This window comes from Daphnia magna, linkage group LG4 (assembly GCF_020631705.1).
Source record: "Daphnia magna isolate NIES linkage group LG4, ASM2063170v1.1, whole genome shotgun sequence".
NCBI classification, from domain to species: Eukaryota; Metazoa; Arthropoda; class Branchiopoda; order Diplostraca; family Daphniidae; genus Daphnia; species Daphnia magna.
Window position 1 is genome coordinate 2,431,611 of NC_059185.1, and position 12,223 is coordinate 2,443,833.

The 12,223-nt window shown below is 39.5% G+C and overlaps 2 protein-coding genes and 1 long non-coding RNA gene across 10 annotated transcripts; 2 read left to right on the plus strand and 1 right to left on the minus strand.

The window, feature by feature from the left end:
- The first annotated feature begins 212 nt into the window (after positions 1-212).
- Positions 213-5,083, plus strand: LOC116921064 (DNA mismatch repair protein Msh2). Of its 4 annotated transcripts, none has more exons than XM_045172566.1 (17): positions 213-352; positions 411-519; positions 741-819; positions 1,263-1,351; positions 1,419-1,468; positions 1,569-2,042; positions 2,103-2,336; positions 2,401-2,647; positions 2,712-2,868; positions 2,937-3,157; positions 3,217-3,534; positions 3,614-3,835; positions 3,905-4,137; positions 4,207-4,298; positions 4,379-4,601; positions 4,683-4,784; positions 4,847-5,083. In XM_045172566.1, exons 4-17 carry the CDS (start codon positions 1,327-1,329, stop codon positions 4,994-4,996), a joined length of 2,748 nt encoding a protein of 915 aa, XP_045028501.1. In that variant the 5' UTR covers positions 213-352; positions 411-519; positions 741-819; positions 1,263-1,326; the 3' UTR covers positions 4,997-5,083. The 4 variants fall into 4 exon arrangements, with proteins under 4 accessions (XP_045028501.1, XP_032783149.2, XP_032783150.2 ...); XM_032927259.2 differs by having other exon boundaries at positions 215-357; XM_032927258.2 differs by having other exon boundaries at positions 411-819.
- Positions 4,817-6,666, minus strand: LOC116921068 (baculoviral IAP repeat-containing protein 2). The gene is made up of 4 exons (XM_045172567.1): positions 6,135-6,666; positions 5,858-6,067; positions 5,619-5,782; positions 4,817-5,542 (listed from the first exon to the last, which is right to left on the minus strand). Exons 1-4 carry the CDS (start codon positions 6,664-6,666, stop codon positions 5,231-5,233), a joined length of 1,218 nt encoding a protein of 405 aa, XP_045028502.1. The 3' UTR covers positions 4,817-5,230.
- Positions 6,667-7,136: 470 nt separating this feature from the next.
- LOC116921070 lies at positions 7,137-11,990 on the plus strand. Of its 5 annotated transcripts, none has more exons than XR_006645831.1 (10): positions 7,137-7,272; positions 7,350-7,364; positions 7,488-9,697; positions 9,760-10,065; positions 10,171-10,759; positions 10,822-11,156; positions 11,237-11,292; positions 11,351-11,511; positions 11,574-11,646; positions 11,774-11,990. It is a non-coding gene; the product is annotated as an uncharacterized LOC116921070 (long non-coding RNA). The 5 variants fall into 5 exon arrangements; XR_006645833.1 differs by having other exon boundaries at positions 7,141-7,272; positions 7,350-7,448; positions 7,588-9,697; XR_006645834.1 differs by having other exon boundaries at positions 7,141-7,272; positions 7,350-7,448; positions 7,614-9,697.
- The last annotated feature ends 233 nt before the right edge of the window (positions 11,991-12,223 follow it).

A 12,223-nucleotide genomic window follows, 5' to 3' on the forward strand; every position in this document is an offset into this window, starting at 1 on the left:
CTTTTACGTCCATCATGGCCTGAATGTTTCTTAATTACAGGGTTCACATTTCTTATAGGCCAATAATTCTGTTGTAAAGAAGCCGAAGCAGCTTTTTACAGGGCGGCTCTACTCTACCTCACCGATAAAGTCAAACAGTGACCATCGCCCACCGAAAATGGCCAACTATTATTTATGCACAGCTTCCGTGTAAAAATTCCAAATCACCTTGCACTGGAGAGCATTAACCCGTTTGCAGCAAATTTGCCTTTTTCGGATTTTTGGAAGGTTGATGACGTGTGCTATTTTTTAAACCAGGCATACGGATACAGAGTGGAACATGCATTAACTCGGGTTCTAAACAGATCTTCCCGTAAGGTACATCTAATTATTGATATCTTTGAGCTAATATTGATTAACAGTTGTTGTAGCGAAAATCTTTACAGGCTAATTTTCACAAGTAAATTTACCTCTGGCTGAAATTGTGATAAAGAGATTGCCTTTGATATGATTGGCACAGAAACTGGAAATCGCAAAACGGTTAAATACTTCAATTTTCCATTATTGTTTTAATTATCGATGATTTTGGATAAGCTTTATCACCACACTCACCTGTTAACCCGTCATTATAAACCAACCAACGGATTAACAGGGGAGGATGTGGATTAAGCCTAATAGTAAACGTCATGCATTGCAGTCCGGTTTATAAAAGTCTCATTCAAAATACGAAGATGACGCCTATTATTTTTTACTCACGAAAGATTCCATGGATAGTGGCTGTAAACCAAAGGTTGGCCAAAGACTAAAAGGCATTTGACAGTCAGCCGATTTGTGTAACAGGTATGTTTGGAAGTTCAAAATTAGTATTCTAAGATTATTTCGAGGAATATTTTCACTAATTGCTGTTCCTCTACATGTTTAACGATCATACCTGTCTAGAAACTAGAGTGCTGAACATTGGGTTAATCGTTAAAATTTATTATAAATTTATGCTACTCTGGTGCTATTGTGTGGAAAAGACAATTTCTGACCTCGTTCAACTTCATGTTTCTGTCAGAGTCATAGACTCCTGGTTGCTTCACTATGGCTATTTTCCCTCTCAGAAAAGGGGTACTCTTTTACGGAGAAAACTATTCGTTTTCCCCCGAAAAGGGTATCCTTCTCCTGAGAAGGAAAATAGCCATAGTGGAGCAACCAGAGGTCTATGACTCCGGTTCTGTGCGCAACAATTTGCAAATTATACAAATAGAAAAATTATTATAAAAATTAAATGTTTTGGCTAGATAACGAGACTTGGCAACGTCGTTGCACTGAGATAATTGTACGCGCGTAAAAAACAAGACAAGTATGGCGAGCTCTGCGAATGTACCAGGTAATTTTGCCTCATTTCTTAATTTTCATACAAAAATTGTGTAACAAGAAAACTATATTACTTCCAGAAATCCCCCAAGATCAGAGATTCATAAGTTTCTACGGTAACCTTCCTGAGGTAAGAGCAAACAAAAGTTAATTTTACGCCCAAGTCAAGTCCTTGGCCATATTGAATCCCATGAACTTTGAAAGAAACATATTATCATTCTTCATTTCAGAAACATGCCACCACACTTCGTTTCTTTGACAGAGGGGAATACTTTACCTTGCATGGTCAAGATGCTCTTTTGGCATCAAGAGATTATTTCAAAACACATAGTGTAGTCAAAATGCTGGGCTATGGGGTGAAGAAATTGGAATCTGTTGTTCTCAACAAAAGCCACTTTGAAAACTTTGCCCGTGAAGTATTGCTTGTCAAACACTACTGCATCGAAATTTACACAGGATCCAAAAGTGATTGGTCTCTTCAATATCAAGCATCTCCTGGAAACCTTACCCAAGTGGAAGATCTGATTTTTGGATCTACTGATATTACATCTCAAGTTGGCATTCTAGCTTTCAAAATTGGCACAGAAAACCAAGTAGGCTGTAGTTACATTGACACCTATGCAAGGAAATTTCTTGTTGCACAGTTTGCAGACAACGATGCATTTTCAAATTTGGAATCACTCATTGTCCAGCTAAGCCCCAAGGTAAACAGACAAGTCAGCCACAATAGGTTTGTTTCAGTATTAGTAATAGTTGCCTTATAGGAAGTTCTAATCCCACCTGGTGATGCTTATATACCGGCAAAGGTGGTACTGAATCGCCATGGCCTTCTAGTCAATGAGAGCAAAAAGGCTGAATTTTCATCAGCTGAAACGGTTCGATTGCTGAATCGTCTCCTGCGCTTCAAGAAGGGGCAGCAAGAAAGCGCCGCTGCACTACCTGAAGTTGACTTGGAACATTCTATGGCTGCTCTAGCTGCCTTAGTGAAACATCTCGACGTAAACACACATTTGCTCTAACATAACCCCTTTTACAACGAATTAGTTATCATTTGTTTAACAGTTAATGGCCGATGAAACCAATTTTGGACAGTACACTCTGCTTAGTTTTGACTTCACTCAGTACATGAGGCTGGATTCGGCTGCATCCGCTGCCTTGCATCTAACGTCGTACGGTTCCGAGTCGTCCATAATGCTGACTGCAAAATCTGGAGCTCCTCGTACAATTGCTGCCCTGCTCAACAAATGCCGCACTTCTGGTGGGCAGCGACTCTTGGCCCAATGGATTAAACAACCACTTACCGACAAAAGTATACACAGTGAAATGCATCACGTTAATTACTTTGTAATGAAAACTAAATACTTGATTTGCAGACAGGATTGAGAGGCGGCTGGATATCGTGGAAACATTCGTCAACAACGTCCAATTACGTCAAACTATAACAGAGGACCACCTGCGGCGAATGCCTGACTACCAAAGATTGGCCAAAAAGTTACAAAAAGCCAAAGCTAACCTGCAAGATCTTTTCAAGTGAATTTATACGTGTGCCATCTCCATACGATGTTCACGAAATGACTTACGAAAATTGTTTGCCACAGGTTGTACTTGGGATTGGTGCGATTGCCGGTGCTAGTTGATTGTTTACTTGAGCACGAAGGAGAGCACAGCGCTGTTATTCTGGCTGTACTCATCCAACCATTAAGAAATGCGAACGAAAAGCTCGTCAAATTGAAAGAGTTGGTTGAAACGACCATAGACTTGAAGCAAGCTGATCAAGGCGAATTCATCATCAAAGCAGATTTTGACGATCAACTGGGAGGTATCTATTTAACATGTGCGTGTGCCAAATAACGAGTGAAGATTCATAAATTTCTTTAGAGCTAAAAAAAGAATTGGATGAAAGTGGATCGAAGGCTGAAGGTATCTTGTCTCGCGTGGCATCTGATCTCAAACTTGAAACATCTAAAAGCGTCAAATTGGAGAGCAACGCCCAGATTGGCTATTACTTTCGAGTCACTTTGAAAGATGAAAAGAATCTTCGCAATAATCGCAATTACCATACAATCGACACCAATAAAGGCGGAGTTCGCTTCCGTAATTCAGCTTTGGAGGACGTCAATGAAGTCTATTTGAGAGTCCGCCGTGAATACGAACAACAGCAAAGTTCAGTTGTCAAAGAAATTTTATCCGTCGCAGGTATATTTTTTCCTTTTTTTTTTATTATTCTTTATCTCTCCACATTTCAACATTTATAATTTGCTGTTTTTACTTACAGCGGGGTACGTTGAACCTCTCCAGTCGTTGAACGACGCCTTATCCCAACTTGATGTACTCACCAGCTTCGCTGTCTGTTCAATCAGCGCACCGATCCCCTATGTCCGACCCACAATCTTGGAGAAGGGATCGGGAAACATTGAACTTATTCAAGTAAGACATCCTTGTATGGAACTTCAGGATGGAGTTAATTTCATTCCTAATGATGCAGTATTCGAAAAAGGTATGAAATGACTACGTATTTAGAGGCAAATTATAACAAATTAAATTTTTGTGAACTCTTTTAATGTAGATGGTCATCGTTTTTACATAATCACTGGACCCAATATGGGGGGAAAGAGTACTTACCTGCGTTCTGTCGGCGTAGCTGTCCTGATGGCACAGGTCGGGTGTTTTGTGGCTGCTTCATCTGCTACAATATCCATCGTGGACGCCATTTTAGCCCGTGTTGGAGCTGGTGATTGCCACCTTAAAGGCGTTTCAACTTTCATGGCCGAAATGATCGAGACTGCAAACATCATACGGGTACGATACGTATTCATAATGGTGTTAAAACAGTAATTTATAGCAAGTGTCATTATCTCTTTTCTCCAGACGGCAACAAAAGATTCTCTTGTCATAATTGACGAATTGGGTAGAGGAACTTCCACCTTTGATGGCTTTGGATTAGCCTGGGCCATTGCAGAGTAAAGCTTTTTGTCTTTGCTTATCAGCAAATTATTGTTGATTTGAGGTGTTAAAATCGTATTTCTTGTTGTTTCACCAGGCACATTGCCGTGAACATCCAGCCATGTGCATTGTTTGCAACTCATTTTCATGAGCTCACGGCTTTAGCAGATGAAGTGCCATCAGTAGACAATCTTCACGTTACGGCGCTGACGGGCGACAATACGTTCACATTATTGTACCGCATCCAGCCAGGCTCGTGTGACCAAAGTTTCGGATTGCATGTGGCCGAAATGGTCCATTTCCCTCAGGAAGTTTTGCAGGTACAAACAGTCGGGTTTCCTTTTGGGTATACCGCTGCTGGACAGAAATTGATTCAAAATTGAATATTCATTTTATGTCAGACCGCCCAAATGAAGGCGAAAGAGTTAGAGGCAATAAAGCCCAATTATAACGGAAATGGTTTTGATGAACCAACATCGAAACGTCACCGATCTGATATCGGGGTTAGTACACACAGTATACGTCACCGTTGTCGTTTTACAATTATATGATTGATATATTACAGGAAAGTGATACAATGCTGCGAAAATATTTAGAGCGTGCGAAGACCATTATGGATAAAAAGAACGATGTGAATTGTGAAGAAATGCAAGAACTGCGCAAAGAAATAATGAAAACTACAGACCCGTTCATTCGAAATGTGTTGAATATGTAAGTATCATGGTGCCTTAACGGGCCCAATTGTCAACTTTTGCTTTGGGAAACGGAGAAAGTTATCTTGTAATTACATTTATTAACTCGATATCTCGTAGTTGGTTTTTTTGCCGAATTGTTTAACCAAATGCATTTAAAGACTATTTCTCTTCCTCTCAAACAAAAAAGCGTATTTTTTACGAATCAGATTAAGTTTTGGTCACCTCATTAGCTAGGTGAGTCTCCTGTGGTAAGATTAAGAAAAGGGAAAGAAGGCGCGTACCGTTGCTTCTATACGTTTGCGACATAGAGGACAATTTGTGAGTGCCGTGGCGCACGACGGGCAACTCATGGAATGCCCGCAAGGCAGGAAGACCATACTCAGTTGCTGGTCGTAACATATCTGACAAAGAAGGGCATCACGCAACTTCGAGGAAGAAGGCGACACATCGCCACCACTGGCTTCTTCTTTTGGTTGCACAACATTACATACCTCTTTTCTTTCTTCATTTTTCTCTTCTTTCACTTCAACAGAATTATTCGCAGCAGCAGCAACAGGGGGATTTTGCTAAAAATAAAACGGAATTGAAATTCATAATTAACCAATGAGGGAAGTGAAGTTTTTTATTTATTTACAATTTTACCTGATATCGAGCTTGGATTTCTTTTATGTAGTCATTTCCTTTCACGGATACTAGAAAGTTGCAACGCGAGAACCAACGGGCGTGTTCCACCCATGGGTCATCCTTGGGCTCCCAGTTGCGTAAGGCTCCGTCGCAGCAGAAGCATTTAACATGATCGCCGGTTTCTTTTTAAGGAAGGGAAAGTTTAAGTTCAAATTAATACATATTGCCTAACATCATGATTTTTAATTTAAACGTACTCATGTAGTAGAATCCCGCTTCTGCTAGCTGTGGTGGGCGCTGTTCTAAACCAGGTGGCCAATCACCAAAAGTATTCAATCTGGCTTCTAAGGACGTTAATTCAGGACGCCGAGCTTGTTGATGTGGCACAAGACTCAACGATGACAAGTTGCCAGAAGATGATGGGCCTTCGCCTCCATTTGTTTGGCGGACCGTTAACGCTGCTGGCACTAGTGTTTGTGCGGACAACAACATTCTTTAACAGGAACAGGTATTTGGTTGAATAGAATTTCTTACCTCTTTCGGGTAATGCGTTTGGACGAGATTCATTTTGAAATCGTGAGCACGTATCTGCGCCGCCACCATTCAATGAAGGGAATACAAATGAAGGACGTGAAGACGAGGCGACAGGAGGTACAGAGGGGCCACTGATATTGTTAGAGAGAGGGATGTTGCCAACTGACAACTGTAGAACAAAGGGGCAATTTGGTGCATGTCTTCTATGCTCAGCCATGGGATCATCATTTGGTTCCCATTGACTGATGGTAATGCAGCAAAATGCACATTGGGTTTGATCTGCCAAGCCACGGTAAAAGAATCCAGCACGTGAAAGTTCTCTTGGGGAAAGGTACTCAAGCGGCCATCCTTGGAAAGTAGCTAACCGCAAGGCTTCACTTCTAAGAGCTCTTTGTGAAGCACTATTACTGGATGGGGTACTTTTCTGTGAATTAGGTTGAACTGGGCCATCCACGACGTTTTTTGAATGATAATGTGAATTATGAAAAGGTAGAACCTGCACTGGGTGTGTGCTCATTCCTTTTGAGCTCATATTGTTTCAGTATACAACGTCAATTGAATAACTTGGATAATGTTGGTAGGGAATGCCTCACTACAAACAAACAAAAACAAAAGATAAAGGGTTAGTATTCAACACGTACAAGATGCGTCGATAACTTAACGGGAATAAAAAATTACTAAGGGAAAAAAGTAAATCTACAGAATACGTGATCATCTAAACATCGGGGAAAACACTTTAAGCGTTTGAGATCGTCTATTTTTTCAGCTCCTTTCAACAACTTACGACAAATTAATTTATAGTAATCGACACTACTGAATGACTTACCTATAAGAGTATGAATTTCCCTAAAAAAGATACATTTTTCCTCACAACAAGCTAGTAACCAGATGGGAGGAACACGAATAAGCGTAGTGCCTTTTGGAGCTTAAGATGGCGACTACAAGTTTGGAATGCGTAGAGCCTAGGGCAAAACCCAAGGATGAAACACAAAAGACCCCAAAGGGGGGCTCGCCTCGCTAACAACAAGGACGAGGCAAATGCCTACGTCCAATCAGTTGGCCTATTTCCAAGAATTTCACATATAGTTTTTAGAAAAAATTTCACAAAATTTCGCAACTCTTTGAGATGACTACGCAAGTATGGTGACTCAACACAGTTATCGATTTTTTTAATTATCCGTTTTCCTTATCGTAAACTGATATTACTGTAATCAGATTCATGGAACCCTGGTAATTTCGATGGTTTTGGGGCGGGGCACAGTGGTGGAAACTCGAATCAGAGTCATCTATCGAGAGAAACTGAGTTATTCAAAGGTAATTGTCAGTGTTTCTTTTCGAACTTCAATTTTTCAGGTGTCGTCTGCTCCGTTCGTTTCCCTTATCATGTTGTGATTGGCTGTTGAAATTTCAAACACGTTTCCTGATTGGTGCATTCATTAAACACCCGCTGGAGGCTCTGACTGCTATTTCTGAAATTAGACACAACGACAGACGATTTTCCACATATCGTGAAGCAACCAGGTTTCCATGACTGCTGTAATACCTCCACGTCTACGGTTCACGCCCTCAAACCTTCAATGGAAATTCTAAAATCCTTTAGTCGCTTTAGTCAAGTCGCCATGCTTGGGACAAGTACAGACGAAGCCATCGAGTTGTCAGGTTATATACATAACGAGTTTGAATGAAACAATAAAAACACAGAAACAAAATTAAATAAAAAGTGTTTTACCTTATCCTTATCCGGACGTGCAGTCAAGTTTCTCCCAGTATTCGCAAGATGAAACTGGATTAGTGGCCAAGATTTAAAAATTACTGGCTATGATTTGAAATCGAAGATGAGAAACTGAGAATGGCATGCAATAAAAACAGTTCTACGAAATTAAATACAAAAACTATAATTGCAATTTTTAGATGAACATTTTATCAGTGAACAGCTATTTTCTGATAAAATGTTCAAAAAATGACCGTAATTTGAACGACATTATATACTTCAAACACTAATTTACTCAAAAAAATTACTGCGACGAAACACACATACAACTTGCAACTGTGTGGTTTTTTTAGCATGTTGGATGATTTTAGATGGGTTTTATACTAGCTCATTATCTCAAATACGATAAGACGCTTCACAGCGTATGAACCACGTAGATTTATGGTAACCGACGAATGTTAGGTTGTGTAAGGTGAATTGTCACATGTTTTCACATACTTGTTGACGTGAGACGCAGCATTTTGTACTTGATATTCTAAGAATGATATTTAAGAATATTTTCCACATATTTTGTCTTTGATTTAACTAAACTGTCGTCAAACTTCCTCCATTCAATATTCTATGGCAATAATTTGGTACCATTTTTCGGTCCCCCATAAATGTTCGTTAAAATCACCCAATTCTGTATCCCAGCTATTTCTATTTTCCATTTTCTTATGCTGTTTCTAAAAGATAAAGCTATCTTGCCAACGCTATCTGCACTGCTATCGCTTACGAAATAATTAAGGCTCGGCCCCGTGTCCAATCGGTAGGTATTTGGGCGAATGGGTAGGTCTTCTCGGCAAAAAAATTGGATCCGGTGGGTATCGGTTCTTGAGACTTTGTGCCTACTACCTACCCGGTTTTCATGTGGGTAACACAATATCGAAAACCGTTTCCATTACCCGGTTAGCCCCGATTTCCTACCCGATTACCCTGGTTTCCCCCTGAAATCAAGTCACGCGCTTTGAATTTCCGCCACAAAAACTTTTTTTTTGCTAATCGCCCTTTTAATTTAACTTGGCGCTTTGCAAGCCGCCATTTTCCAAGATTGCGGTGGGTATACCCGGTTTGCCCATCAAATCCGCCCAGCCTACCCATTTTGGCAAATAGGCTACCCGGATCGCCCATGGGCAACTATTTTTGGCGACGATCCGGGGGTAACCCGGGTTTTCGAGAACCGGGGCCGAGCCCTAGATATAATATACCATAAATATATCATAAAATATGCAGCAGTGGCACCACCTACTTTCAAACCTAACTGGAACCCTAGCCAAAAAGAAGTAGAAGTCGGGTTTATTTATTTTGTCGGGCTTATTTTCCTAATAGAATTTCCGCTAGATGGTGATACAGTACTTTTCAAAACAATTGGCAAAATTGAGGTAGTCTAATAGTTCGCCTGCTTCGGAAATAGTTAATCTGCTGCAGGAGTAGGTTTGATGTAAGCACGTAAGTTTTTAATTTTTAAAAGAAAATTTGGTTTTTATAATTTAAAATCGCAGTAAAGAAGCAAAATTACGGAACGCCGTTTGATAAATTTTTTTTATAGACATATCTTATCGCTAGCTGATCGTTTATGTAGCAAATAAATAGCTAACTAGCATTGCCATTTAACGGTAAAAAATGACACTAATAGTAGGAATTTGAATAGACCACGCCTTCAACGAAGGAGGAGTCCACTACATATTGAACTTATCGATCGATTGTTAGGCCCATTCGATCGCTACTGTAAAATCAATGGCGGCATCAGGAAATGGAAGGATGCATGTGCGAATTGATGTGGCGTTGCATGTGGGAGGCCCCGTCTGTAACGGTAAGCGTATGAATAAATTAGGGCATGTAAGGCAATTAGGTATGCCATAATATCTCACTTAGTTCGCAGACTGGTCATTTGATGATACGTGTGCACAGCGGTAGTGCTTGGTTGCCTCAAGAGGGAATAGCAGAGCATAGCCACCCATAGAGCTAAAAGTCATAGAAGATTTTAAAAATTGTTATTTGATTTTGTGTTGTTTCAGCAGTAGTATGTCCTTCAACAATCTGTTATGTCCATCCATGGAATGAGTGGCATGTGACCAAGTCAACCAAACGGGGCAACAACAATTAGTCAGCAATGGAATTAGTCTGTGGAAAACAACACATTCATTCCTGAGTATGGTTTTGAGTTTATCTATGCTTATTGTATGTTTAATTTTTATTGGGCGAAACCCAATAGGGTTTTGCTGTTTTCAGTAAATGTATCAGCAAGAATATTATACTAAAGCATACTTAATTTCTTTAATGTAGATTCACAATCGTAATGGATTTGAAGAGGATATTGATGGAGTTTTGGTATAAAAAAGTTTAAGTTCATGTTCGTTGGAAGGGCAACCGAAGAGTTCCGGATCCTTTTACTATCGCACATGTTATGGTATTTTTACAAAATCATGAAGTTCTTGTCTGGACCCCCTTGTTTTCTGTGGCCGTGTTTCCCCTTGACTTATATTATTTTCTTTAACCCTATAGTGTGTGTAAAACTAAAGGCTAAAAGAAGAAGAATGATTCAAAAATTGTGGGAGAGAATCATCCAAGAATTATACTCGTTTAGGTAATCCAAGGAAATAAGAGAGTATTAACTCGGCGCAGTCTTCGATTTCATCTTTTCAAAAACTGTTTTTACTGTGCACGGGAATTTTTTGGTCGAGACGTTATGGAGGTCTTTAAGGCACTGAAGGTTGCATTAGATCCCCAACAAAAAGGGAACGCTGAAAATCCCAGGTGGCGATGGTAATTAGTGGCAATGTTATGGTGTAGGTAACTTCAGAAAGTGTGACGCTAGCTGATGTAAACCGCACCAGCCGTGCTATTACCGAGTCTGTCTCATGTTGCCGCCTAGGTATCTTTTCTAACAACATTTGTCTTATCAAGTTTTCTTTTTGTTAACTGATTCTCATTTAGCAGGAAAAGGTTGTGAAAGTAGCAGAAGAGGTAACTGCAGTAAACCTGGTTTTGAAAGAAGCCAAACATTCCAATGATAAGGGAGCTCAGCCTGTGGAAACAAAAACCCCATGTTTCAGATATAAACTATCTTGACAAACCCAAAGTTTCACACATAGATCTGCTTAAACATTCTTTGTTTCTTAAATTTTTATCGACATCAGGAAAGACGAAAGGAACACATCGTTCCTCAGCTACTTCTGAGGACCACTGTCACCGAAGGAAAATCACCTCGCTTATAGACGCGGAAGGTGAATTAAGCGAGACCCACAAATTTGCAACAACGAAGCTAGCAAGTAAGAAGTATTTTAGCAGATTATCGTGCACGCAAAGCTAAATAGTCAATTAAATAAAATTTTCTTAACACATTTTACAGGACCATTCGCTTAAAACGATATTATGTCCTCCACTGTTAGTTACAGACGACAATTTGTAAGTGCGTCACAACATGCCCATAAAAATTCTAGGGAGTTAGTTATTTCTCCCCTAGATGTCTTGAAAATATACAGGAAATGTCAGCTGATCCATTTCGCGTGGCTTCGGACTGAGGATGGCTGCTGAAACGAACGTCTCTCTTTTTGAAATTTTAACACCGATTCCGTGTGTTTTCAGTTGCATCTTGTGAATTCCACCAATGCAGAGTTGTTCAAGGTATTATTGAAAAAATTCTTGTCAAATAAATATCGTACCACATATATTTTTAACTTTTACAGGAGGAACATGGATTGGCTTTGCTATCACGTTTTTCAATCTCCGTTAGTCTGATATACCCATTTTGTTTCAAAGGTGATACGTAAAAAATGTAGTTCTTTATTATTTTTCTCTATCTGAATTTCTTAGATTCTTGGAGGTGTCATCAGGTGATGTTAGAATTTGTTGTTAATAATTTAAGTTTTTTAAATTGTGCTTTCAGGTCTTTGGGATGTACCTGATGTACTGTGGTGGCTGCAAAATCATTCAGTGACTTGGTTCAATCCAGGTCTTGGTTTTTTCAATAGTGGTTTACAGTTATAATTTGCAGAGATCCTGGAGGCACCTGATGTGTTTCATTGGCGTTGGAGTCACTCGGTGATAGAAGAAAATGCCACTAATGTTATGTTGTTAGTGTAAATAAAACATATCCAGTATCATTCTTGTATTTATTGAATCTTTACCTTGTTCAATGGAAAAAAAGGAGTTAAAGATGGTAATGTTTAATTCCTTTTGTGATGCCACCATGTGAAGTTAGTTTGTTTCAGTAATTTTTTCCCCCTTTTTTTTTTGCTAAGTGATTGCACTTGAAGTCAAATGGAACAAAGAAAACAATTAATTCACTGATGTTTCACTGACTGTGAAATCTATTGAAATAAGTACTATTGAGATG